At 61.5% G+C, this 26,142-nt stretch overlaps 2 protein-coding genes across 10 annotated transcripts; one reads left to right on the forward strand and one right to left on the reverse strand.

Annotated features, from left to right (window-relative positions):
* Positions 1 to 13,094, reverse strand: MAFK (MAF bZIP transcription factor K). 5 transcript variants are annotated; one of them, XM_066977380.1, is made up of 3 exons: positions 13,020 to 13,094; positions 5,671 to 5,750; positions 1 to 4,736 (listed from the first exon to the last, which is right to left on the reverse strand). In XM_066977380.1, exons 2-3 carry the CDS (start codon positions 5,704 to 5,706, stop codon positions 4,302 to 4,304), a joined length of 471 nt encoding a protein of 156 aa, XP_066833481.1. In that variant the 5' UTR covers positions 5,707 to 5,750; positions 13,020 to 13,094; the 3' UTR covers positions 1 to 4,301. The 5 variants fall into 5 exon arrangements, with proteins under 5 accessions (XP_066833481.1, XP_013032589.1, XP_066833483.1 ...); XM_013177135.3 differs by lacking the exon at positions 13,020 to 13,094 and adding an exon at positions 9,561 to 9,692; XM_066977382.1 differs by lacking the exon at positions 13,020 to 13,094 and adding an exon at positions 7,672 to 7,930.
* On the forward strand, positions 11,514 to 25,717 carry LOC106033539 (lysosomal alpha-glucosidase-like). Of its 5 annotated transcripts, none has more exons than XM_013177134.3 (20): positions 11,514 to 11,647; positions 16,641 to 17,196; positions 17,411 to 17,556; positions 18,489 to 18,654; positions 18,945 to 19,041; positions 19,956 to 20,075; positions 20,269 to 20,387; positions 20,464 to 20,595; positions 21,354 to 21,464; positions 22,238 to 22,351; positions 22,647 to 22,731; positions 23,038 to 23,155; positions 23,476 to 23,609; positions 23,751 to 23,902; positions 24,014 to 24,162; positions 24,255 to 24,396; positions 24,600 to 24,698; positions 24,871 to 25,035; positions 25,107 to 25,253; positions 25,403 to 25,717. In XM_013177134.3, the coding sequence occupies exons 2-20, from the start codon at positions 16,651 to 16,653 to the stop codon at positions 25,463 to 25,465; spliced, it is 2,805 nt and encodes a 934-aa protein (XP_013032588.3). In that variant the 5' UTR covers positions 11,514 to 11,647; positions 16,641 to 16,650; the 3' UTR covers positions 25,466 to 25,717. The 5 variants fall into 5 exon arrangements, with proteins under 5 accessions (XP_013032588.3, XP_047918943.2, XP_066833478.1 ...); XM_048062986.2 differs by lacking the exon at positions 11,514 to 11,647 and adding an exon at positions 14,562 to 14,809; XM_048062995.2 differs by lacking the exon at positions 11,514 to 11,647 and adding an exon at positions 15,367 to 15,461.
* The last annotated feature ends 425 nt before the right edge of the window (positions 25,718 to 26,142 follow it).

Below are 26,142 nucleotides of genomic sequence, written 5' to 3' on the forward strand. Positions count from 1 at the left end.
TCTGAAACCAGAAAATGCTTTATTGGAAAGGTACAAAAAAACCAGTCACTGCAGCTAAATTTACAGCAATAAATTACGTTGTGGCTGTCAAGAGAAAGTAATGGACACATACACAGGGCTACTCGCCTTACAAACAGGAATCCACATTGCTTGGTATATCAATAATTTATTTTATAATAAAAAAGCAGCACAAAAATAAATATTGAAATGAAATTACTGAGTAACCACAGAGGATAGAATGAGCTGGTGATAAAAAACAACTTAAAACAGAAGACTTCTATCATTAAAAAAATGAAAGCAAGTATCCACCATCTACGGAAACACCCCAGCAGACTGAAATACAGACGAAGGAAAACAAATCCACGTTACAAAAGTTTTTCGTTTTCGTTTTGTTTTTCTTTGTTTTCTTTTTTTCTTTTTTTTTTAAATAAAAACAATCATGACAATGAAGTTTAAATGATTCGAGAGAGAAAAAAAAAAAAAAAAGAACCAAAATGCCACCTTCTCCTCCTCCCCGGGGTCTGAGCCGTGTAGAAGCCCGACCGTGCCACGCGTCCATGGCATCGCGCCCTCGCCCACCAGCACCTGTCCCTCCCCACAGCTGTGGTGGCACCCAGGGCTCCTGCAGGCGGTAGGGGTGGGCAAGAGCTGAGATGCTGACTTGCTTCGAGGGTCTGGAGGTGCCCTGGAGGGAAAAGATTTCCCCACTGCCAATGGAGAGACCAGCAAAGGTGCCTATGAGACCAGGGACTCCCTCCCGGTACCTGTGTGGATGCTGCAGGCCGTTCCAGCATCCCGCTGTGCCCACGTTGCGGAGGGGCAAGGAAGGCCAGGCCCGGGAGAGCACTCCCAGCACTCAAACTCAGAGCCCACCGCTCCTTGGCAAGCGAAGAGGGGCAGAGAAGGGAGCCCCGGCACCCCAACTACTGCAGCGAGAGATGAGCGAGAGGTACTGCGGCGGGGGAGCGCCCTGGGGACTCTGCAGCGGCAGCCAGCTCCCCGCACCACGCTTGCCCTGGGTGTCAGGCTTGCAAGTGCAGGACGGAGAGGAAAAAAAAAAAAAAGAAAAAAAATCAAACAGAAACAAACCAAACCCCAGAGGAATGCAATGTGACAACCCCAAGCTGGAGGGCCCTCCGGGACGGAGGGTGGAGGAGCTGGGTCTCCAACGTGGTCAACAGCTTTCGGGTCATTCCTCCCTCCACGTTACCTTGCAATTCTGATCCCCCTGTGGAAGTTTAGCCAGGACATTTCATTCCCCTCCAGGTCACCACCCAGGGAGCCCTGGACTGGCAATTTCTTTTAATAAAGATTTACAGTATCAAACTTGGAAAAAAAATTATTTTTTTTTTTTACGAAAAATCTGTACGATAAAATGTATATAATTATATATTTATATATATATTTCTCTCTCTTTAAATATTTCCACGTGGTCCTTATGGATATCCAATATGGATTACCTACCATGGCTATGGTATCAACAGCTTTAACAACACCCAGGCCTCTTGTTCTTTATCGAGTGACCAGAGATTTAAGTGCCTACCAGCACTAAACTAGCAATCGCTTGGACAAGCCTTTGGCACCCTTCCAAGAACTGGAAAAAAGAAATACTTGGCCGCAAGGGAAGTGCCACATAAAAGATATGTTTCTCAACTCATTCCAACAGCAAGAAGACCCTCCCCAAGGAACAAAGTTCAACCTCCGTCCCCCTCCGTGCGACTGGTCTGCTTTCACCGACAGGGGGTCAAGGGCAGCCAGAGGGTGTTCCTATCTAGCCAGGAATGTTATGGAGCTCTGGAGCTGTTTTAAAGACTGGAAGCATTTGGGCATTTTCAAGTCAACTGGCCTTTTTCGTTAAAGTTTTCATTTAAAGCCCCAACAGTGCCAGGAGTCTCCATTTTGCCTGTTTTCGGAGGCACCTGTAAAGGTCTGGGAAAGTTTCCAACGTTTGCGAGCTGGAGAACATGAGAGGACCAGGAAATGACAGTAACATCTTTCTCTTCCTCAGCTTCTGCTGTGGGAGTCAATAACTGGTACTGATACACAGGACATCGATCTGCCTGTTAGGAGATAGGGAGGGAGTGGAGGAGAAATGAGGTAACGCCAAGTGTCATCCAAACTCCACGGGTTGGAAAGCCACTTGTAGGAAACTCCCTGCTCCCCTCCGTGACACGCGGATCCGGCGGGGGCGACAAGCCTGCAGGAAGCATTTCGCTCGCACCCTTCCTGGCTCAGTAAGGTCACGAAGGTAGGTGTTGAGGACTGAACGAGAACCGAGGCTGAGGCTTCTCTTTTCATTAACCTATTTCACAGAGGGCCCCCTTGGGAAATGCAGAGACTCCAATGACAAGGTGAAAAAATAAAAAAGGAAAAGCAAGCTAATGACTTCTTCCAAAGACAAAGAGGGCTGAAACTCTGCAAACTTACTGCCATTCAAGACAAGACAGAGCCCCGAACAACAAGTCGTACTGGATGGCGGATGCCAGCCTCCTGCCCCCTTTACATGGCACTCCATCACTTCTCCTTCAGTCCAAAACACCGGTCAACTCTCCGTGATCTCTGGCTTCTACTCCGGAGCCCAAATCCCCATAGCTCTTCCCCTCAGCTTCACCTTCAGAAACCTCACTTCTCACCTGCGTGACAACAGGCATCGTCCGTTCCACAAGTCTCTGCCCTGCCAAACTCACAGTCCCTTTTCTTTCCTACTTCAAAAAGAAAATAAAAAAGACAACGAAACGCACAAACACCAACATAGCTATTTTTTTACAGTGACCTGGAAACACTCGTCCTTTCGGCGCTGCTGCGCGACAGCAGAATCCCTCCTCTCGGCTTCCTGCCCACTGCCGAGCCAGAAATCCCTCTCCCCAACCACTGCTCAGAGCCACACGCACGACTTCTCGGTCCCAACTCTTCCTTCCCCTACACGCGACCATCTTCGTCCTGCCCTCCGTGCGTCTCCCGGGGCAATTCACAGATTCCCGAGAGGAAGCGTCAAGTTTCAGGGTCACATTCACACAGGTTGTCTGAACACTGAGGGTTGTAGGCTGTACTCTTTGGATCCTGACTGACACGAGACAGAGAGGAAAAGCCTCGCACGGCTCCCATCTGACCTCCCCACAGCCCTCCTATGGCCATCAAAGAGCCCAGCTCTGCAGCTGGGACCATCGCTGCCTACCCACCACTTCCACCAAAGAGGAGGCTCTAACGTCTCTCCTTCTGCCCGTGTCCCTCTGGTTACACTTCAGTGCTTTAAAAACGTCCCAAATACTCCACGCAAACCCCTTCTCAGAGCGCTGAGCCCAGCAGAACCGCCCCGCCGTCTCGCAGCCTCCACCTGGTAATACTTCCAGCATCGTTCCTCCTCGTCTCCCCTCTCCTCCCCATCACACAGCTCTTCACAGCATTTACTGTGCCTCCTTCCCCTAAGCTTCGGGGAATCCATGAAAATAAAACGAAAAAAAAGCCGCTATTTCAAAACCGCGGATCATTTGGAAGAAATACACTGCATAAATATACCCAATTCACAGGCACACCTTAGGGAAGGAGCTATTAGGAAACTTGGGCTTGGAATAAAGGAGGCTGCAATGTAATATTTTTTATAGGCCACACAGGTAGTGGGGCGTATTAAAATATGTAAAATATATATTTTTCCATATTTTAACAGCATGGATTGAAAACAAAAGGTTGTTCCTAATGTGTGAGGTCACACCCAAGCATTAGTCTCCATCATCCTCCCACTCCCATCCACTCTTGGCAGGATGAAGCCCAAACCGAAATGCCTATTTCCCTGCCCTCGCGACAGCAGATGGAAGCGGGGAGGGTAGGGGAGACCCTTCTGACAGGGAGCAGGATGCCACTAAAGGAAACTCTTTTCCATACATTCATCTCACGTGACGATTTCTACGGTCCATCTGTTTCCTGGCTCTTGAGCATCGTTCACGAAGACTCCGGAGGCTCCTCGGGTATCTTCTCCCAGCTGGAAAGCTGCCCACGGCGGGGAGGGGGCCGGGGGAGGCAGGGGGAAGGAGGAAGCAACTTGTACTGCATACAGAGCTCAGTCCTGGACACGAGGGGTTGGTGGAGCCACCGAGTCCAGAGAGAAGCAGCCAGTTAAGTTCCCTTTATAGGTTTGGGGTTTGTTTGTTTTGTTTTGTTTTCCTTTTCTTCTTTTTTTTTTTTTTACGCTTTTGGAAGAGAATCGTTAAGATGCCAATTCTTGACGTGACCAAGGACTCCGGAACAATGCATAAGAGCCTTCTCCCCTCCCTCCGCAAGGCTGCTAGTTCCCCCCCCCGAGGGCACTAGGACGCTGCTGAGAACGGCACAGAACTGGATGAGATTTCGGCGGATTTCACAATGGTGATGACACTGGTGGTGGCAACTTTGGCCGGGGTAATAGGCCCTCGCGCCACAGTACGAGCAAAGGTCTGGAGTGCTTCGTACTTGGAGCGCAAGGCGTCCAGCTCGAGCTTCATGCTGCTGTTTTCTCTGGCCAGCTTCTCCACCTCTTGCTGCAACTCAACCCGCTGCCTCTCGAGCTCCTCTTTCTGAGTCACGCGCTTGATGCGGCAGCTGGCAGCGTAGCCCCGGTTCTTCAGCGTGCGCCTCCGCTGCTTCAGCCGGATGACCTCCTCCTTGGTGAGACCCCTCAGGTGCTGGTTCAGCTCCCGTACGGACATTGACACGAGCTCATCGTCGCTCAGCACGGGGGCATTCTCTCCCGACTCCTCCTTTACCTGCAAACACCAACAGCACAGGGGTAGCAGCGGCCCCGCGGGCGGCGGAGGGGCTGCCCCCTGCCAGCAGCACGCCCCGAGGCACCGCGGGGAGCTCAAGGAAATAAAAGGAGACTGAATTCGTCCTCGGCCAGGACTCGGGGCCGAGCCCTGACGATGACACCCTCCACCACATCACGCTGGGACACCCGTGCGGCAGGCTCCGAGCAGAACAGCCACTTGTGCGCAGGGTTTAATTTGGCACGCTGTGGCTTTTCATCAAAGGCTGCTCGTCGGAGCACTGACCAAAACCAGCCCTGCGTGGCTTCAAGGAGCACGGCCTGATCGGGTTTTCCTGCACCAGAGAGACACCGAGGGCGTGTGCCTCTCTCTCGAGCAGGTCTGCTGCCACAGCTACGCCCAGAACCTCCAAGACATCATTCTTCTGGCTCTTCTGACACTACAGACACCTGGAACAAAGAGCCAGGACACCAGAAAAGCTGCACCAGAGCATGAACCACGCACGCCTGGTCCACCGCGCAGCAGGTATACCCGAGGCATTTACTGCCTTGTGGATCTGCACGAGAACAGGTGGAAGCTGCCTTTCCCCACTGCACCTCACCCCTGAGAGCAGAAGTACTGCATTGCCAGGCCTGGGAGCACTGCTTTCAGGGTGCTGCCAGCACCTGCCCTACCCCAAGGTCTCTTGGATAGCAGCTGGGATGCTCGAGCCCGCAACCCCAGAGACTTCAGCCATATTTCTAGGTACAACTAGCATTCTTCTACCCTATCTCTCTTGGAGATCTTTCCCATAGATAATGGGAAATTATATCAGCACCCATTTGTAAGAGTCTCTCAGAAGAAAAGATGAGCCACGTGCGATGGGTGCAGCACGGAGCACGGCTCTGCCACGGCCTCCCCTGCCACCCAGTGGCACGCGCTCGGCCTCCCCTACCTTTAACGCCTTGTTCGGTTTGGGATTAGTCGTCATAACCTGAGCACAGTCTTCTGGACAAAACTGCTCAGAAATTGCAACTGGAAAAAAAACAAAACACAAAACAAGGTTTTCAGGTTACGCCAATCTCAGACATGAAGGCAGTTTAACAGAAAAGACACCCAATACACGGCCCGAAACCCCAGTCCAAGCCACCCCTGAAAAACACCGCACCATCGCTTAAAACCCTAGGAAGGGTTCAGAGATCCGCCTGCCCTGTACAGATGTGAGGAAGAGACATTTGTACAGACAAGCTCATTGCTTCCTGATGCTGAAGACCTCAGCTTTTGCTTTTAAGCACACCGTGACGAGGCAGGGAGCGAGGGAAGGACACCCACCCGCCTGTAAACAACAGCGATGCGATGCGAGCGGCCATGCACTGCCACCTCTTTGCTGGGGGATCACCAAGCGCGGCCACCCGGGCCCCTTCCCCTGCTCATCTCCCTCCAGAGGCAACCCAAACGCTCCGGACACCCCCTTAGGGACCGGCCGGAGAGTCACCTCCGCTCATAAAAGGCTCTGCAAAGCCACAAGACAACAACTCCCTTCACCCTCCTTTTGACGATTATTAACACGGCTTGACATTGAATCAGCAGCCCAGAAATAGGCTGCCTGGTTCGTCACCTGCTTCCAGCGCCGTCCCCACCCAAAGGCGACGCTACTGAAAAACCCAAACGCCAGGAACAAAAGCCCCCCCCCCCCCCAGTAATGACAAAGCAAGGCAGGACTTTGCCTCTCCCAGCACACCGAGACCTGACGATGCTCGCCGCCGCGCGCTGACCCCCCGGCGATGTCTGGCGAGGCGCTGGCAGGTCCCCCGGCGCACCCTTCGCTCCCACCTCCCCGGGGGGGCTTAAATACACCCCCCCCCCCCCAGCCTTTCGGCGACGAGCCACCCGAAACCTCGGGTTTCGGCAGCAGCCGCGGGGACCTTACCCTTGGCGAGGCGAGCGCAGCCGTGCCACCATCACAGCCTCCGCCTGTCGCTCCCCCGGCGGGGAGGGCTCCCGCGGCGCGCCGGTCCCCCCCGCCACGCCACCCGGCTCCGAGGGGCTGCGCAGCCGGCGGCACCGCGCCCGTCTGGCGGCAGCCCCGCTCCCCTTCTCCTCCCGCCCCCCCCCAACTCCCCGGACCCGGCCCAGCCCAAACCCTCCCCGTTTCCACGTCTGCGTCGTGTCACACATCCTAATCATTCATGAAAAATCCAGCCGAAGCATCCCAAGCATGATTCCCTTCCGATAGTTGCCATGGTGACCTTGGGAAAGTAGCCAACCCCGAGACAGTCGCCATGGAAACCGAGAAGCCCAAAAGCGATAACGACTTCAGGTCATGTCTGTGCAAAGACATCACGAGGTCGTCGGCGAGTAAACAAACTCATTCATATCTGCAAACAGCGGGTGGAGGGACCCGGGGGTGCAAAGGTGGGCTGCGGGGACACGAGGGAGCCGCGTGGGTGCTGCCCGTGCTGCTGTCACCTGCACTTTGTCAGGCGAGACACCTCACTGTCACACGGCTGACGTACAAAGCGAGACGAAGAGCTGGGGGTGGAGGGTTGAAAAAAAAAAAAAAAATAAATAATAATAATAATAATACTCCCGTAAGCGCCGAGATACTATCCCAGACATCAGGGTGCGCGTTCAGGCGCCTCCTCTATTTTCCAGCCCGAGGCAGCGCGGCTCCGCACGCCCGCCGGAGGAGGGACGAGGCCGAGATGCTGGGTGATGAATGGACCGCTCCGAGCAACTGGTGCTGCTTCTGCCAGAGCATCCCGCAGCCCTGCCCTGCTCTCCTCCAGCACCCACCCCACCCCGGGCACGGCTCCCGCTGCCCCTTACTCGCCACGAGCCCGGGGTTCCCCCCCCAAGCCAACTTCCCCGAGCTGCGTTGGGCGCGAGGGCCGGCTCTTGCCTTCGCCGTCCTCCTCCTCCTCCTCATCGCTTCCCCTCGGCCGCCCACCCCTACCTCCAGGCCGGAGGCGCGCGCGCTAGCACGAAGGAGGAAGGAAAAGCTCCTCGCCTCGGCCCAACGGTCCCGGCGAGCTGGGGGGAGCGGAGCGCTGCCAGTGCGTAAAGGAAGCGGCCGGCAGCCCCCTCCCTGCGCACGCGGGGAGCCGCGGCCGCGCAGGCAGTTGGTGCCATAGCTATGCAGTGAGTCACCAGCTGTTTACAGACTTGGAGAGCTCGCATTCCCACAGCATCAGGAACTCTTCCTCCCCTCGGCATCCCCCCCCCTCCTTCTTCTTCCCTCGCCACCCCCCCCCAGCCCTACAAGGAAAGGGGCGCGATGCCGGCCCCGTTGGCGGCACCCAACGCGACGCAACGCAACGCACGGCGCGGGGCGGCCGGAAAAGGAAAGGCGAGAAGGAGGTGGGGGGGGGGGAACGCGACACGGCAGGGCGGTGACACCCACCGGTTGCACAAAAAGCCTTTTGATCCTCACCCAACGTGTCTTCAAAGCGCCTTCTGCGCCAGCCGATGGAAAAACTGAACAGGCCGCTTGGCCGCGCGGGGACGGAAAGAAACGTAAAAGAGTGCGGAAAACATGCGGCGAGGGTTGAGATCGCCTCCGGCGGGGGTCAGCGCACGGGTGCGAGGTGGCTTGGCGTGGTGACGGCCCCCCCCCCGGTCACCTGTCACCCTGTGCAGCATCTCCCGACCCCACGCCTTCCTCCGGCCGCGCCGCACACCCAAGTGCTCTGGTCGGGCTGCGGTCAGTCCTGTTACGTGGCTGGGCCATGTCGTGGCCGCTGGTGGCACACGGGATGGGGACAAGGATGGGGACGTGCCCAAACAGCTCCAGGAGGAGCACACGAGCTCCCCATCACCCCGCCCACGCTCTCGATGCCCACACAGCACCACTTGCGATCCCCACCAGTGGCACGGGCATGTCACCTGAACCACAGACCCCCCACCGGCCAAATCCTGCCCCTTGGCACCACTTTGGGTTACTCGGCTCCCAGTGACAGGGCATTCCCAAAGTGAGAGGCAAAAACCCCAGGACGGAATAGTAAATCGTCCCGCAAACATGCCGAACCCATGGCATCCCCCAAATGCACTGCTCTGGGGTCTGCGGGGACCCCACCCTCGATTTGATTACTCCAGCCCTTCCAGTCTGCACCCTGCTGCTGCCCTTCTTTCCTTAATTGCATTTGCTGCATCACGTCTAAAATTAGGAGCTCGGCTTTTTGGAACGAGGAGCGCATTACATCTTTATTCTGTAAGCAGCGTGACACACTTAGGACGCTACATAAATAAAACAGCGAGTAGTAAGACAGCAGCCGTACGGGCAAAGGCTTTTACAGCTCGGCTCCACGCTCGTATCTAAAGCGAGTGTTTTGACTGGGTGTTGCACAAAAAGCCCTGGTAATTCCGCAATGAAGTTACCCACCGGCAGCCTCGCCAACGCCCTCTCTCCCCCTCACAGAGGGCTCCTGTGCCGCTGGCAGCGCCCTCCCCAAAACCTTCCCTAAAACCCACCCCTGGCACCTCGAGGCTGAGGGTCGCAGCCTGGAGCTCCCGGTAACCCCCGGCTCTGGGTGTCGGAGACAGCCCGGCCGTGCTGAGGCGAGGCAGAGCCTTCCACGAGAGGTTGGTAATTAAGAGAAAGAAGAGATGCCAGAACGCGATTTCAGACTTTCCACGCTACGGGGCTTTCAGAGCGCGTTCCGCGTTAAGGATTTACTACAAAGGCTCCGCCGACACCCGACAACTGCGGATGAACTCGAGTTTTCAAACTCTTTCTGCGCCGAAAGACAGCCCCGGCCAGAACACGAGTGCCTGGCAGACAGCCCCGCTGGTGCTCAGCTTCCATCCTCACACAAGTACAGCAAACTGAAAACACGCGACCCTCACCTCCAGCCAGGCCAGCACCGACTTCCAGAGGGCAGAAAAACGGCGAAACGTTCAAGCAGCGGCGGGGATCTCCGCCGGCGAGCCTCAGTTGAGCACCGAGGGGAATTTTCTGCTCGTTCCCAAACTCAGGGGTTTAATTCCCGGGCAGCTGCTGTAGCAAGTTACCCAAATCTCCCCCGCTTATCCCCAAATCACTCCCAGCTCCAGGAGGCTAGCCGGAGGGACACGCTTCCCAAGGACACCGCCGGATCCAACAGGCGAAGGGAACCACAGATGCTTCGATCTTCATCTCCGCGCCCCCGCCATGGGTCTCTGACGGGCTGCAGCACGGCACGCCGAGCACCATCCCTTGCCCGTCATTTCAGAAAGCCCTTCCCCTGCTCTGACAACCTTCACGCAGCCCGCGAGGCAGACTGACGGCTGTCATTCATTCGGAACAGGAGAGGGGAGGGCCGGGCTGCCGGCGTGAATCCGGGAGCGCAAGCGAGGCAATATATTTGACACGAGCAGGGAGAAGACACCAGGAGGGGTGAGTCACTGTTTACTGTTCTCCGCGCAGCCCTCGCCCAGCTGGCCAGCTTTCCATTTCCCTTATGGATCGGAACCAGCATCCAGCAGCAAAGGGGAGATTCGGGAACCTTTGGAGCAAACGCGAGAGCTGCCAGGACACGGCTCTCTGGGGCGCTCTCTGGGGAAGCCTGGACAGAGATCAGACGGGCTGCGCTGCGTTGGTAAACAACCTCGTCGGATGCTGCAGAGAGCCTGTGGTGAGGGAGCGGAGCACCACGAGGGTACCAGGAGGGTACGCCTGTCACCGCTGGAACCCAGGACCTCGGGGGACACGAGGTGGCCGAAGGGGACAGGTACGCAGCAGACACTGCCGGTCCTCACAAGCCACAGCGCAGGGCGCTCCTCCCACCGTGCGCTCACAAAGATGGTGACAGAGCTGCACCCGAACCACGTCCCAGCATCGTGAGCCCAAAGACACCCCTCTCCCACGCAGAGGAGCCGAGGCACCGAGCAGCAAACGGCTCGGCTCACTCACACAGGATCTGATCAGATCCCACGCACGTGGCCAGACGTCAGTTTGGACATCTTCACCGGCTGTGACACAGCAACGCAGTGGCGTGGCTATTTGGGGTCCTGCTGCCATGCAAAGCGAGGGGATTTGCTACGGGATTCGTCCCCCCACCCGGGAGCTTCGCGGTGCTGCCTCTCTTCCCCCCGGTCCTTGTGTTTATGGTCGCGGCGCCGCATGGCTTTGCGCTTGCTTCATGCTTGGAAGGCTCTGCCCGAGTTTGAAGATAGCCTGAAACAATAGCTCAGACAGAAGTGGAAACTGCCTGCTCATCTCGACAGGGTGCTGAGCCTGAAACTTCCTGATAATTGAAAGTGCTAGCGCTGCTCAAGTGTTTCACAGCTGGATGTTTACAGAAACCGTCAGCGAGCGAGCTTATCCCACAAACCCCAAGTGCCGCGGGGCCAGCACTCCCAGCTGTCCTCTCCTGGCTCCCCAGCTCAAGGTTTTCAGCGCCCGGCCCCGCAGCGCGCTCCGGCCGTCAGTCACCGCTCGAGGCTGATGGAATCGCGAGCGCGTCGCGCCCATACGTCCCCAGATTGCCCAGGTGGGCGCAGGAACGAGGTGAAACGTGACAAAGCACGCTGTCCTCGAGGGGAAAGTGCAAAATAATAGGCAGCAAACCGCTGGCTTGTTTAGGAACACTTTTGAAGCAGGGCACGAGCGTGCCCTAATATAGCCAGGGACACGCAACGCACCGCGGCTCCGGCACAGAGCCCTGGTGAGCCAAGAGGCCGGCAGCGTGTCCTGCTAAGGACAGCCGCCACGCCCCAACCTCACGGCCAGCATTAATTACGATTAATTAACGGCGTCCAGCACCTCCGTCAGGTACCAGCAGAGTTAACTCTCCTGCCGCCCGGCCCTGCGCGGCGCCATTGGACAGCGGCGGCATCCATCACGCCTCGGAAGTGACTGCGCGGGGAAGGCTGCTTTGCGCCAGTGTGTACACGGAAGGAGAGGGCAAGAGGCGCCGAGCACGCACCGCTCGCAGCAGCGAGCAAAGCCCAAGGTAAATTAACTCGCCGCTAAAGCACGGCAGCACCGGGCTGGGGCGCAGGGTCAAGCGTCTCGACGGCCAGGGCTTGGAAGGCAGCGATGGCACGCGTGGCTCCCGTCCCGCAGCCATCCCGACGGCTCTCGGCTCCTGTCCTGACGCCTCCGGGCTCACCTCCTCTTCGCAGCCCCCCCGACGCCGGGGGCAGGCAGGTGAAAGCGAAAATGGAGGCCTCGCCGCTTCCCGCGGCGGCGCGCTGCCCAACGGGGGCTCGTTCCTAATTTCAGACCTCGTGGCCTGCTTTCGGCACGGCCGGTGAAACAGCCCACGAGGGAGGCGAGCAGCCCCGCCAGGAGCAGCAGCAACAGCAGCAGGAGGAGGAGGAAGGAGGCCCTCGTCGGGCACTTGGCGAGTCCAGAGGTCTCAGTTCCCCTCCCGGCCGTTTCTCCGTCTCACGCCACTTTTCTTCCCCGTCCCCGCCACCGCCACGGACGGGCTTTCCCCACCCCTGTTTCGGAGCAAACCCCAAAATACCAGCACCAAAACTCCCCACCGACCCGCGCCCACGTGGCGGCCGTGCCCGCAGCCGGGGGGTCCCGGCAGCCCCTGCCCACGGCTGCGCCCACCCGTTAAGGAGCCACGCGTGGGGCACTCAGAGCCCCCCCCCGACCCCACCGATAGGAAAACCCCCGGCCCCACAAAGCCTCCTGGCTTTGGACCCCCAGCACCGCACCAGCTTTAATAGGGTGTATTTTAAACACCGTTAAAAATCCAGGCACCGGCTGCCCCGGGGGGGGGGGGCACAGGATAGACCGGGACATGACGGGGGGGGTGCTGAAAACCCCAAAGCGGAGCCGCGCATCACCGTGCCCCCCCCCACAACTTCAGGCAACTTTTCCATCGGGCCACGCAGCGGAACCGGCCCGGGGGGGGGGGGGTCCAAAAAAAATGGGGGGGGGGCGGCGGGGCTGGGCGGGGCGGGTGGGAACGGCGGCAGCCGCGAACGGCGGCGGGGTCGCGGCACCCCCCAGCTTCCCGGAGCCCCCCCCCCCGCCCCGTTCCCCCCCGGTTGCCGGAGCCCCCCCCCGGCGCCCCCCCTCCACGTGCTGCCGGCCCTGCTGGGCGCGGGGCGGCGGCCCCACGTGCCCGGCGCGGTGGTGACTCAGCACTTCGAGCCCAGCCGCCGCGGCGGGCGCGACCCCACCCGGACACCGCGCTACGGGCACCGGGGGGCAGCGCCGAGCCGAGCCGAACCGGGCCGGTCCGACCCCCACACACACACCCCGTAACCCCCCCGTAACCCCCCCTAGCGGCGCCCCCCCGCCCTTATAACCCCCCCCCCCCCCGGCCCGGTGCCGACCCCGCCGTGCCCGCCGCGGGTGCTCACCTGCAGTGCCGGCGGGAGCGCGCGCGCGCTCCCGGGGCGGCCGGAGCGGGGGGGGGGGGGGGCGGCGGCGGGGGCGCTGCTGGGGCTCGCTCCGAGCCAGTCCCGCGGACAACAACAAGCGCGGGGCCGCCCCCTCCCCCCCCCCCCCCCCGCCCCGCGCCCCGCCGCGCCCCGCCCGGACCAATCAGAAGGCGCCGCCGCTTCCGGCCCGGCCGCGTCACCGCCGCGCGTCAATCACCGCCCGCCCCGTGACGTCAGCGCCTCGCCGGCCACGCCCACGCGGGTTCATTCATGGCGAAGGGCGGCGGGAGGGGGGAGGGCGGAGGGGGCGGGGCTACGGGGAGGGGGCGGGGCTACGACGAGGGGGCGGGGTCACGGGGCGCCGCGCCCCGGGGGAGGCTGGACTCGGGGGAGGCCGGCCCCCGGTGGAATTTCCCCCCCCAGTGGAGGTGTCCCCGCCGGTGGAGGCTGCCTCCAAGTGGGGGTCTCTGCCCCCGTGGAGGGTCTCCCCGGTGGAGGTCTCCCCCCCCCAGTGGAGGCTCCCCACAGTGGAGGTTCTCCTCCCCAGTGGAGGCTCCCCTCCAAGTGGAGGTCTAACCCCAAGTGGAGGCTCTCCTCAAATGGAGGCTCCCCCCCCCAGCAGAGGTCTCCCCCCAAGTGGAGGCTCCTCTCCAGTGGAGGTTCTCCCCCCAAGTGGAGGCCTCTCCCCCCTTGTGGAGGCTGCCCCCCAAGTGGAGGCTCCTCCCCTGTGGAGGTCTCCCCCGGTGGAGGTTCTCCCCCCAAGTGGAGGTCTCCCCCCAGGTAGAAACTTCCCCCAGTGGAGGTTCTCCCCCCCAAGCAGAGGTCTCCCCCCAAGTGGAGGCTCCTCCCCTGTGGAGGTCTCCCCCAGTGGAGGTCTCCCCCTGTAGAATTCCCCCCGGAAGTTCCCCCCTCCAGTGGAGCTTCCCATCCCCCTCGTGAAGGCCAACCCCCCTCCCCGGTGGAGGTCCCACCCCGTGGAGGCTCCCACCCCATGGAGGGGCACGGCACAGTGAAGGCCATAGGGTTTGCAGCGCGTGGGCCCGGTCACGGGGCGGTCACGGTGCTGCTTTGCTGAGCCCCCGGGACGCGTGCTGGGAGTCATGAGGCTGGCGAGGATGATTAGAGGCTATTTTGGTGCCCGGCTGGGCAGCTCCTGGCAGGGCCTCCCATCCTCCGTGGGGCACCGAGATGGTCCCCGCTGTCGCAACTCGCCGCCCCGGAGGCCAGCAGGGTGTTGCCAGGCCTCAGCTGCACCAAACCCACACTTTTTGTGAGTCCAGTTTGCTGCCACGGCATCATCCCGGTGGCACAAGCAACGCCTCGTCCTTCGGTGGCATCCAGGGGAGGTGCAAATGCCCAGGGGATGAATCAAGGCAGGTGGCTGACCAAAACCGCGGCCTCCATCGAACCTGACCTCCCTTTTTATTTTTCTTGTGCGAGGCTGGCACAAGTTCATTGCAAAGCCGGCGCCGTCACGGGGCGCTTTGTGCTCCCAGCCCCAAACATCCTCGCTCGAGCGCGTCATGGGATCACAGGATGGGTTGGGTAGGACGGAACCTCAAAGCCCACCCAGTCCCAACCCCGCTGCCGTGGCAGGGACGCCTCCCAGCAAACCGGGGTTGTTCCCCCTCCCTTGGCCAGGACGGGGTTTGCCGGCCCCCTACGCCACGGGGGATTGCTCGAGGTTCTGCTTCTGGGGCAACTGGCCTGCCCGCGCCCGCTCCTCCTTTTGGTTTTCGTTCCCTGAAGAAAGCAGCTCTGCTCCAAAGGTCTGTCGGCCTTCGCTGCTGACCTTTAGACCGCGGTGGCCTTCGGCAGTAAACAGCGAGCAGCTCCCCAGTCCCCTGAGAGCGGGGAGTCCTGGGCAGGAGCGTGCACCTCCACGTGCTCAGCAGCCAGATGAGTGTGGGAGAACGGGCAGAAATTTGGTGAAATCCAGGGCAGAAAGCGGGGCTTGCTTTGGGGTTGTGGGGAGCCGTGGGTCTAACCCACCCGCCGTGTGCTCAGAACAGCTCAGGCACTGAGATTCCCCGATGCAAGAGTCAGCGCAGGCGTCCCTTCCACCCTCCGCTTTGGCTAAACCCTGAGGATGAGGCGGGGGGGGGTTGGAGGCGTGTGCTGGGTCTGGAGACCCCACGGCCATACAGGGACACCGATAGAACTGCTCGTCTCCCATATCCTCCACCACGGGGCTTCAGAACAGCGTCGGGTGCGGGTGTGTGGACATAAATATGTATAAAAAGAGCACAAAGCAGCTGAGGAGGCAGCTGCGAGGCGCGTGCTGGCGCTGCTACTAGAGGTGAGCGGTAGGCGCCGGGCGCCTTGTCGGGGCTTTACGGCGCAGCGGGCAGAACCGCAGCGCTGGGAGCCCTGCCCGCCCGCCCTGCCCGCACGCAGCCCCAATGTCAAGAGGAGACACGTGTACGTAAGCTCCTGGCACGGCCGGAGCGCTGCCTCCCCGGGCAGGGCTGGGGGCCCCCCACCCTCCATGCCTTTTGGCAGGGCCGGCCGTGTCCCCCCCTCGTCCCCAAAACGCCACCGCCGCACGGTGGCATCGCGGGTGGCCTGGCGCGAGGGCGGTGCGGGGGCCGGTGGCGTGCTGGGGGGCCTGGGGGTGCATGTGGGGCGTGAGGGTGATCGCAGGGTCCTGGCCCCGCTGTCGCCCCCGGGGTGGGGACAAAGCGCCCGTCGCGCGAGGCTGGGGCGCTGCGGGGTGGGCGCTGCCGCTGCGGGGCTCGCAGCCAGGGCCTGGCAGGTTGAGTTATTTTGGTGTTGGAGACAGGGCAGGGTTAATGGGGAACGAGAGCTGCTTGCCAGCGAAATCCCTTCTGCTGAGCTTTTGAGATTGCATGGTGGAGGTGAGGGGGGTCCCAGCGCTTTGGCAGAAAGCGGAGGGGGAAAAAAAAAAGTTGTGTCCGTATTTATAGGGCTGGGACTGCTCCCTTCAGGCAGCATGCGGGGGGGGTGGGTTTCTCCTTCGCTTCCAGGCTGGAAAATGCTTGCCTGAGAGGTTTGTGAAATCATTTTTTATCAGTGGGAGGCAAAGATTGACAGCATATTCCCTGCCAGCCCTTGTCCAGCCCTCCCCAGGCTAAAACGTCTGACTCAGGGCTTTGGGCGTGAGCAGGGGATGCTCAGAGGAGAGGATGCTTGGAGCAGAGGAGGCTCAGGACAGAGGAGGCTCGGAGCAGAGGATGCTCTGCACCTTACTGCCCCCAGCACCACGGCTCTGCTCCGATGGGTGAAGGGGGCTTGGTTTTGCTTGCAGCTTCTGGAAACGCTGCAGCCCGTAAATTCAGGCCTGGGTAAAACTCCTTGAGGGGATGCTGTGACACCAGCCAAGGTGGGGTTCGGTCTGGTGGGGCTTGGTCTCCAGGGGAGCCTTGTGGCAGGGTCTCCTTGTGCTCTGGTGGGGCCAGAACCAGCCTGGCATGGGCAGCTCCGGGCAAAGCCGTTCTTGGTGCTGTGAGTTTGCAGTGCCCATTTAAGCCGCTGCAGGATGCTCTGCCTGAATTGGGGGCATCGGGCGCAGAGACCCCATCCTGGCGAGCTTCCCCTGGCTGGTTCCTTCACCCGTGCCCCCGTCCTTCTCCCCTGCAGCCCCAGGACGATGAAGTTGTACCAGAAGCTGAGGACAGCAGTGCCGCGGCTGGTGGTGAGCCAGGAGGAGGATGAGGAGGAGGAGGAGGAGGATGTGGACGCCCCGACACCCACCGGCCACAGCAGGCTGGCCCCGTGGTGGGTGGGCAGCGGGCTGCTGCTGACCGCCGTGCTGCTGAGCACCGTCACCGTCTGGGTGCTGCGACAAGTGTCCGGGGGCTGGCACGGCCCCGCGCCGCCCTCCCAGTGCCACCAGGTCCCCGAGAGCCACCGCTTCGACTGCTACCCGGAGCGGCGCGTGGTGGTGACCCAGGAGCTCTGCGAGGGCCGGGGGTGCTGCTTCGTCGAGACCCCCCCGGCAGCGGGGGGCGAGAGGGGGGTGCCCTGGTGCTTCTACCCCCCCGACTTCCCCAGCTACGCGCTGCAGAGCCTCAACCAGACGGCGCTGGGCATGGTGGGGCTGCTGGTGCGCAGGGAGAAGGCCTACTACCCCCGGGACATCGAGGTGCTGCGCCTGGATGTGGAGTTGGAGACGGACACACGGCTGCACGTCAAGGTGAGCGTGCCTCTGGTTCCCTGCCAGGGCCTGTGACCACGCTGCTGTCCCCTTGCACCCTCTGTGCCATGTCTGCAGGTGGCCACCCCCTGCTCAGAGTGGGACCAGCAGCTGCTTTGCTCCTGGCATGGCCGTGCGTGGCCTCAGAGAGCATCTCCACCCCTTTGTCCTTTTGCTAAGCTGGTCTTCAGAGCATCTTCTCTCCCCCCCGCAGATAACCGATGCAGCCAACCCTCGCTACGAGGTTCCTCTGGAGGTTCCCCGGGCAGAGAAGAGAGCAGAAAACCCCATCTACAGCCTGGACTTCTCCAAGGACCCCTTTGGGCTGCTGCTGCGGCGCCGAGACACGGGGACGGTGCTGTAAGAGCCACCTCCTGCACGCTGGGCACGGGGAAAGCCCTGCTCTCTGCCAGCGGGCTCCTGCCTGCCCCCCTGGGGGTTTTCCTTAGGGAAAAACATGTCGTGGCATCTCCAGCTGGTGGTTACTCATCGCCTCCAGCCTTGCCACGGACAGTGGTGCTCACATGGGGACACAGCCTGGCCACTTGGGATGGAAACGTGGCCACGCAGGGCTGGGTGGCATCAGCACCTCTCCCCAAAGCTGCACGGTGCCCCAAATCCTCACCAGGGCGATGCAGAAGCCCAAAATCCTGTCTCAAGTAAGGCACAGCCATGGGACGTGGGTCCTCGAAGCACCACTAGTAAGGAACTTGGTGGCTCGGGGAAAGGGCCACCAAAGGGCTGCAGCCTTGCCTGCTTGGCCTTGGTTTTGGGTGTCTGTAGAGCGTTGGCCAAGCTGTGGGAACCCCCAGCAAGCTCTGGGCTCAGGGATTTAGGTGAAAAGGACCGCTGGTGGCTTTGCCGTGCTGCTCCAGTCCCCTCCGTGGCTTTGCCCACGCTGAGCCCCATTGGTGAGCTCCAGCAGCCCCTGGGGACCGTGTCCTTTCCTCCTCGCTCCCGTCCGCCAGGCCCTGTGGTCTGTCCTTTCCTTGGGAGCCGCTTATCAGAGGCAGCAGGCGGAGAATCCCCCAGCCGCATTGCCTCGATGGTTAATAATAGCCTCGGTGGAAGCTGCTGGTGTCAAATGAACGGCTGTGCCGTGCTGGGGGGCAGAGGGGGGGCAGGCTGTGCCTCACCTTCACCCACACCCCAGTTTGCCACCTGCCAAAGACATTTGGGGCGTGGATGTAGGATGGGGCACGCCACTTCGGTTCCCCAGGGATGCTTCTAGAGGGAAGGGAGCGTCCCTGATGGGCAAGAGGATTAATGTCCCCTCTGTGTCACCCCGGCAGGCTCAACACCACCGTGGCCCCCTTGATCTTCGCTGACCAGTTCCTGCAGATCTCCACGGCGCTGCCCTCCAGGTTCCTGTACGGGCTGGGGGAGCACCGCAGCACCCTGCTGCACAGCCTGGACTGGAGCACCCTCACCCTCTGGGCCCGCGACGTCTCCCCCACGGTACCCCCGGGGCAGGGGGCTGCTGGTGGGAGCCTTGGAGCCAGCGGGGACAGGGGGTGGTCACGGGGAGATGCCGGGGAGGATTTCGGTGCGATTGCAAAGCACGCACGTGCCGATGGCCCCGAGCGCTCTCCTGTGGCTGCCAGCTCCAAAACTGTCCTCGTCCGTGGGTGGCAGATGCCAGGCTGGTGGTGGCTGGCACCGGGCAGCAGAAGTGGCTTGGGGACGTTGGTTAGCCTGCGTGTCGCGGCTCCGGGCTCCCCTGCTCACCGGGCAACCTCTGCTTGCAGGAGTCGTTCAACCTGTACGGCGCTCACCCCTTCTACCTGCTGCTGGAGGAGGGCGGCGATGCTCACGGGGTTTTCCTCCTCAACAGCAACGCCATGGGTAGGTGCCCGGGGCAGCTTCAGGAACTCGGGGCAGGAGGAAGCCATAAAAGGGACAAGATGTGGTTTGCTGGCTCCGTTATTGAGCTTAGCCATCTGTTTCCTGGCTAAAGCGAGGCTCTTTAGCAACTGCCGAGCAGTTTAACCACACGCCCAGCTGCTGAATTGCCGTCGGAAAAGCAAGTCCCTTGCGTGCAGCTCCGTGCCTGTTCCTCGTCTGCCCGAAACAGCCTCGCCCCGAGGCCGGCAGCGGGGCTGACCCCAGCACGGACGGGGATGCCGCCTGCTGCCTGCATCGTCCCCAGCTGTGCCCGCTGTGCCAGCTGTGCCCTGCGGCATCCTCCTGCTGGTAACTCCCCGGGGGTCCTGCCATGCAGGGCATGGCACCAGTGGCCACCCGTCCCCTCCAGCAGCCAGCTGGGACGGCGCTGCTCGCACCAGGGCTCCAGCTGCGCTTCGTTGCAGCGATGCTCCCTCCCAGAGTGAGCACAGGGAAATGCTGCAGCTGAGATTGGAGGGCTCAGCCCTGTGAAAAGCCCTAGGTCTTGTGTGCTCGCCCGTACGAGTAGCTCTCGATTCATTATTCGCCTACGAGGAGGTTTGGGGGAGGATGCGAGGGATGCGTGCGCTCACTCTTTAGGTGGGAGCCGGGGGAGCAGCACGGAGCTGCTTCAGCTTACAGAGCACGTTTTGAAAAGAGTGCTTCCTCCCAGTATAAACCAGTGATCTCCCCAGTCCGTGATGGTTTAAGCCTCCTGACACCCGCTCAGTGTTCGATCCGGGCAAGGCAGGGATTTCTCCTCTCCTCTGCCAGAGGCTGAGTGTCGCAGCAGCGCTGCCTCGCCCCGCGGTGGGGATTGGGGTCCCGGGGCTGCTCCCCATGTCTTGCTGTGGTTTTGTCCCCACTCTGCACAGAGGTGGCCCTGCAGCCCTCTCCGGCCCTGACCTGGAGGACCATCGGGGGGGTGCTGGATTTTTACATCTTCCTGGGGCCTGACCCCAACACGGTCATCCAGCAGTACCAGGAGGTGATAGGTGAGTGTCCGCACCGTGACGTGGTCTCCTGCTCGTCCCCATCGCTGCATCACCCCTGCTTCCCCACCATCACCCCAGCCCAGCCCCAGCCCCCAGGACACCAAGTGGCCACCTCTGTTCCCCCTCTCCCCTTCCTCCCCATCCCTCTGCGATGCTGCCGTTGCTTTCGGATGCGCCACGTCTCCTCCTGCAGGTTTCCCGGCCATGCCGCCCCTCTGGGCGCTCGGCTTCCACCTCTGCCGCTGGGGCTATGGCTCCAGCAACGAGACCTGGCAGACCGTGAGGGCCATGAGGAACTTCCAGATCCCACAGGTACCTCCCAGCCCCGCGGAGGGAGGAGGGATGGGGGCCGGGGGCTGCCGCGTGCTTCTGAGCCATTTCCCCGCAGGACGCGCAGTGGAACGACATCGATTACATGGATGGGTACCGGGACTTCACCTTCGATCCCCAGAAATTCGCCTCCCTCCCCTCGCTGGTGGAGGATCTCCACAAGCACGGGCAGCACTACGTTATGATCTTGGTACTCGGCTTGTCTCGCTCGTGGGCTTGTGGCCAGGCTGCAGGGCAGGGACACAGGGACAATTGGTGGCCCCGGGTGGTCTCTGCAGGGTGCTAGCCAGCGCCGGGGCTGGGGATTTTTACCAGTGTCTGCAAACTGCCATTGGAAATCCCCTGTAAGGGCAGGGACTGCTGAGACACGGGCCAGGTTGTCACGCTGTGCTCCTGCCTGCTGCGGGGTGCTGGGATCCTTGTCCCCCGCGGGCAAAGGGACCAGTGACCAGAGCCGGGGTCAGGCTGCTCAGCTGGTGGCTGCCTGATGTGGGAAGCCCCGCTTCCCTTCTGGTGCTGCTGGGCTCTCGTGACCCAGCTGTGATGTCCCCTCATCCCGCGGCCAGGACACGAGATGTGGGTTCTGGAGGTCCTCGGCTGGAAACTGTCCCTGGGAGGGGAAGGTTGGGTTCCCCCGGCTGGCTGAAGTCCTTTTTGCAGCCTTGCCGTGACCTGAAGTTTCTTGCATAAGCACATGATTACTTATATTTATCCCCCAACTCCCCAAAACCCTGTAACGGGTCCTTGGGACTTGCAGAAGTGACTTGTTAGAAAACATGCCTGGAAGTGTTGAAGCAAGTTTCTGTTCCTCTTGGACAAAACAGCCACCGTGTGTGGGCTCCAGCTGACCCTGTCTTGGTTGTCTTCTCCTCTGAATCACGCTGGCATCGCAGGGGGAAGGGGCCGTGCCGTGCTGGGAAACACACTAACCCTCTGCTGCATCCCCAGGACCCCGGCATCAGCAGCACCAGCCCGCGGGGCTCCTACTGGCCTTTCGATGAAGGTTTGAGACGGGGTTTGTTCATAAACACCACCCAAGGGCAGCCGCTGATCGGGCAGGTAAGGAACCGGGGCAAATCCCAGCCCCGGGGGGTTTGCAGGAGCAGGGCCAGGATTTCTTCCCTCCTGCTGCAGGAAAAGCCAGGTGGCTGATGGCCAGAGCCTGGCTCTGCTCTCAGCCCTCCCAGCTCTCCGCGTTTCACCTCGTGGCATCTCCACCAACCTCCGGAGCCAGCTCCTGCCCTGGCAGAGGCACCCGGGGAAGTCATATGAGTGCAACGGAGTCGGTGGTTCTGCCTGAGGCCGGTCATCTGATTTCTCTCCCTTCCTGTTTTTGGGGTGAGGCAAGGTTGTGCCTCCAGATCTGCTCTGGACCCGCAGAGGTTCCTTCCCAGTTTATCCCCTCCTTCCCAGCCACTCGCTCCTCCTGGCCCTTCCTCACCACCTGTAACTTTTGGAAGTCTAAAAACAGGGAGAAAAATGGCCCAGCTGTTCACGCTGTAATCCCTGGAGTGAGGCAAAGCACAGGGAAATCACAGATCCTCCCCACCGCTGGCTGGTGCGAGGGCTCATGCAAGAGGAGGCAGAGCGAGCCCAGCCCGCAGATGCTGGGCTCCAGCAGCCATCCCTCGCCCAGCCACGGGGGGGTCCCAGCACCCCGAGGTGCCCAGGGGGATGCTGCACACACAGCATCCAGCGCTCAAAGCACTCAGCTTGGATTTTATCATTGTTTTTATTGTCTCTGCTCCTTCAGCGTGCTCACAGCCCCCTGGCACCACTTCCCCGCAGTGTTCCCCCCGTGCTGAACCCTCTGCTCTGCGCCTTCGCCGCAGGTCTGGCCCGGCTACACGGCCTTCGCCGACTTCTCCAACGGGGACACGCGCCGGTGGTGGCTGGAGAACCTGCAGCGCTTCCATGCCCACGTGCCCTTTGATGGCGTCTGGATCGTAAGTGCCCCCTCGCCCCGGGTGGCTCCCTGTTGGATGGTGCCCGGTCCTGGAGCTTTGTCTGTCCATCTTTTAAAGGTTTTGCGGCTTTATTGTGTTTTGCAAGCACTGGGTGCTGGGAGGACGCCTGCCCCACAGCCGTGCCTACCCTTGTACGCGCTGGGCAAAGGGGCTCGGTGCTGCCGCCAGTGCTTCTGGTGTGGGAGGGAGCCCCGACCCCCTGGGTGTCAGTGCTGGATGCTGCTGATCCCTAAAAACTCCCCCTGCAAACTGCTCCGTGATTTTCTTCGCTTAGGACATGAACGAGCCGTCCAACTTCATGGATGGGTCTGAGGAGGGCTGCCCGCCGGGAGAGCTCGACAGCCCCCCGTACACGCCGGGTAAGGAGGGCGCTGAAATGCAGGCTGTGCTGGTAGGTACTGCGCGCTCTCAAGCTGCTGAAAACCGAGTGAAAACCATTTTTAAGAGACATCACATCTCCGTTTCAACCCCCGAACGTGTCCATCCCTGCTTTCGTGTGCTGGTACCTGAGCACTGCATGCTTGTGGCCGTACCGGGGATGGGACTGGCCGTGGGAGCTTTCGGCGCTCAGTTTGCACCAGCAGCAGGGCACTTCGTTCAGCACGGGGGGCTGCGTGTCCCCACGCCCCCCGCCATGTGCCAACGGTGACTGTCCCTACCGGCAGCCGTGCTGGGCGATTCCCTGTCTGCCAAGACGGTGTGCGCCTCGGCGAAGCAGAGCGCCTCGGTGCACTACAACCTGCACAACCTCTACGGGCTGATGGAGGCCGAAGCGACGGCGAGGTACCCGAGCACCCTGGGGACGGGACGGGGTGAAATCCTGCTGCTCAGGGCTGGCACGGTGTAGGAAAAGGACTGGGGTTTGAGTGCCTGGCCCAAAAGGAGATGCTCTGGCTCCTCACAGCCTCGGGCTCAGGAGTAACCCAGCAGGGCAGGGGAGTGTGCGTGGCTGCGGGGAGGGCTGGGTGGGTGAGGCTGGTCCTGGTGTTGAGCCCAGGGAGAGGGGGACCATGCTGCTTGTACCCCCAGAGCTGTCCCTCGACCTCTGAGGGTTAAGGGGGCTTCTCTCACCTGCTGCCCTGGGTTTCCACATTGCCTTCCAGTGCCTTGATCCAGATCCGGGGGAAGCGCCCCTTCGTCATCTCCCGCTCCACCTTCCCCAGCCAGGGCCGGTACTCGGGGCACTGGCTGGGTGACAACCGCAGCCAGTGGAAGGACATGTATTACTCCATCCCCGGTGGGTAGCACCGACTTACAGCCCTGTCCTTCCCCACAGCACATGCAGACCCCCAGCACCACCCCATCCTGCGTTTGGGAGGTGGCAGAGACCCCAAAACTCCCTGCATGTTGCTGAGCATCCTTGCCCACGTGTCCACAGGGATGCTGAGCTTCAGCCTCTTCGGGATCCCCCTGGTGGGGGCCGACATCTGCGGCTTCTCCGGCAGCACCTCGGAGGAGCTGTGCACCCGCTGGATGCAGCTCGGGGCCTTCTACCCCTTCTCCCGCAACCACAACTCCCAGAATGAGAAGGTCACGGGCGGGATGCGGGATTTGGGATGTGGAGTACGGGATGGGGGATGCAGGGGGATGCCTGGCAGGGCTGGGGCTGGGGCAGTCGCTGATTCCCCACATCTCCCCCAGGCCCAGGACCCGACGGCGTTCAGCCCCGCGGCAAGGACAGCTATGAAGGATGTGCTGCTGACCCGCTACTCCCTCCTGCCCTTCCTCTACACGCTTTTCCACCGTGCCCACCTGCACGGGGAAACCGTCGCCCGGCCCTTGTTCTTTGAGTAAGAGCATCCCCGATGGAGCTGGTGAGATGCTGGATTCACCTGGATGGCGGATAGCAGCCGATGCGCGCGTTGTCTCCGCCCCACCGCAGGTTTCCCCGGGACACGGCCACGTACGGGCTGGACAGGCAGTTCCTGTGGGGCCGCAGCCTGCTGGTGACGCCGGTGCTGGAGCCCGGGGTGGACTCAGTGACGGGCTATTTCCCCCGAGGCGTGTGGTACGACTTCTACACGGTGAGGAGTGCCGCCACGGTGCTCGGTCGGGTTTTGGGTGGTCCCCGCTCCACAGGGGAGGCTCCGGGGGGCTGCAGAAGGGTTAGAGCATTGCGGTGTCGGTGCTGGCCATGGGGCTTGGCATCAAAGTGGCTGCTTCCTGGCCCTTTTCCTGAGCCCCCCATGGTATCTCTGACCCCACTCGGCTTTCACCACCTGCCCAGGGCTCCTCTGTGAACAGCAGCGGGGAGATGCTGAAGCTGCCGGCCCCCCTGGAGCACCTCAACCTGCATCTCCGCGAGGGCTCCATCCTGCCCACCCAGGTGAGCTCCCACCCGCCGCCTCCCTGGGCCGGGGACTGTCCCCGGGGAGACACCTACTGCACGGCGTGTGCCCCCCAGTGCCTCAAGTCCTGGTCCCCCGTGCAGGTCGCAGCCCTCCCCGCCCTGTTCTGGGCTGTCCCAACCCTACAGTTCACATGTGTTTGAACCCCAGAAACCCGGGCCCACCAGCGAGGCCAGCCGAGGGAACCCCCTGCGCCTCATCGTGGCCCTGTCCCCGGGTGCCACCGCCTGGGGGGACCTCTTCTGGGATGACGGCGAGAGCCTGGACACCTTCGAGCGGGGCAGCTACTCCTACCTGGTGTTCAACGCCACGGAGGTGGGACATGGTGGGGAGGGGGCATGGGGGGAGCCTTGGCCGCCTTGTGCTCACATTGTCCCCTCCCACAGAACGTCCTCACCTCCAGCGTCCTCCACACCAGCACCGAGGCCGCCTCCGCCACCATCGGCACCCTGAGCATCTACGGGGTGCGGGAGCCTCCCCACAAGGTCCTCCTGAACGGCCAGGAGAAGCCCTTCTCCTACCTGGACAACCAGGTGCGGCCCCGTTTGGGGTGCCCCGTCCTGGAGGGGGGGTCCCCAGCCCTGGCAGGGGGCTGAGGGTGCTGCTCAGGGAGGGCTTTTGGGGCGGTGAGGGAAGGATCTCTGCCTGCTGCCATCCCAGGACGTCCCCTCTTGTCCCGCAGGTCCTCACCGTGAGCGGGCTGGGCCTGGGGCTGGACCAGGCCTTCTCCCTGCAGTGGCTGTGACGGGGGGCCGGGGCTGCCCCCACCCCGCCGAGACCACCCGTCCGTGGCCGTGGTCCCAAGGCCGGGATGGGATGTGGATGTCGCCGTGTGGAGGCGCTGGGGACTGTCACCTGCTGCCGCAGATGGGGATGGGGGGCACTGGGATGGGGACATGGGGGGGGATGGCTGTCGGGTGCCCCCACGCCGTGATGTCGGTGTGGGGCGAGGGCTGGGTGCTGGCGGCCCCGTCTGCAATAAAGGAGTGAGGAAAGATCGGTGTGGGGCTGTGATGTGGGGCCGGGGGGTGTGTGTGGGGTGACCACGGACAGAGCTCAGCCACCCTGACCCTGCTGCCAGCACTAATAACGTCCCACCATGGTGTGCCCCCATGATGCCGCCATATAATGTCCCCCCATAATGTCCCCCCATGATGTTCCCCCATAATGTCCCCATATGATGTCCCTCATGATGTCCCCATGATGTCCCCGTAATGCCCCCCATAACGCTCCTCATGATGTCCCCCCGTGATGTCCCTCCATAACACCCCCCACAGCGTCCCCCCGTGATGTCCCCCCATGTCTCCCCATGATGTCCCCCCATAACATCCCCCATAATGTCCCCCCATGTCTCCCCATGATGTCCCCCCGTAACACCCCCCATAAAGTCCCCCCATGATGTCCCCCCATGACGCCCCCATA

Source organism: Anser cygnoides, chromosome 15 (assembly GCF_040182565.1).
Source record: "Anser cygnoides isolate HZ-2024a breed goose chromosome 15, Taihu_goose_T2T_genome, whole genome shotgun sequence".
Classification (NCBI taxonomy): Eukaryota; Metazoa; Chordata; class Aves; order Anseriformes; family Anatidae; genus Anser; species Anser cygnoides.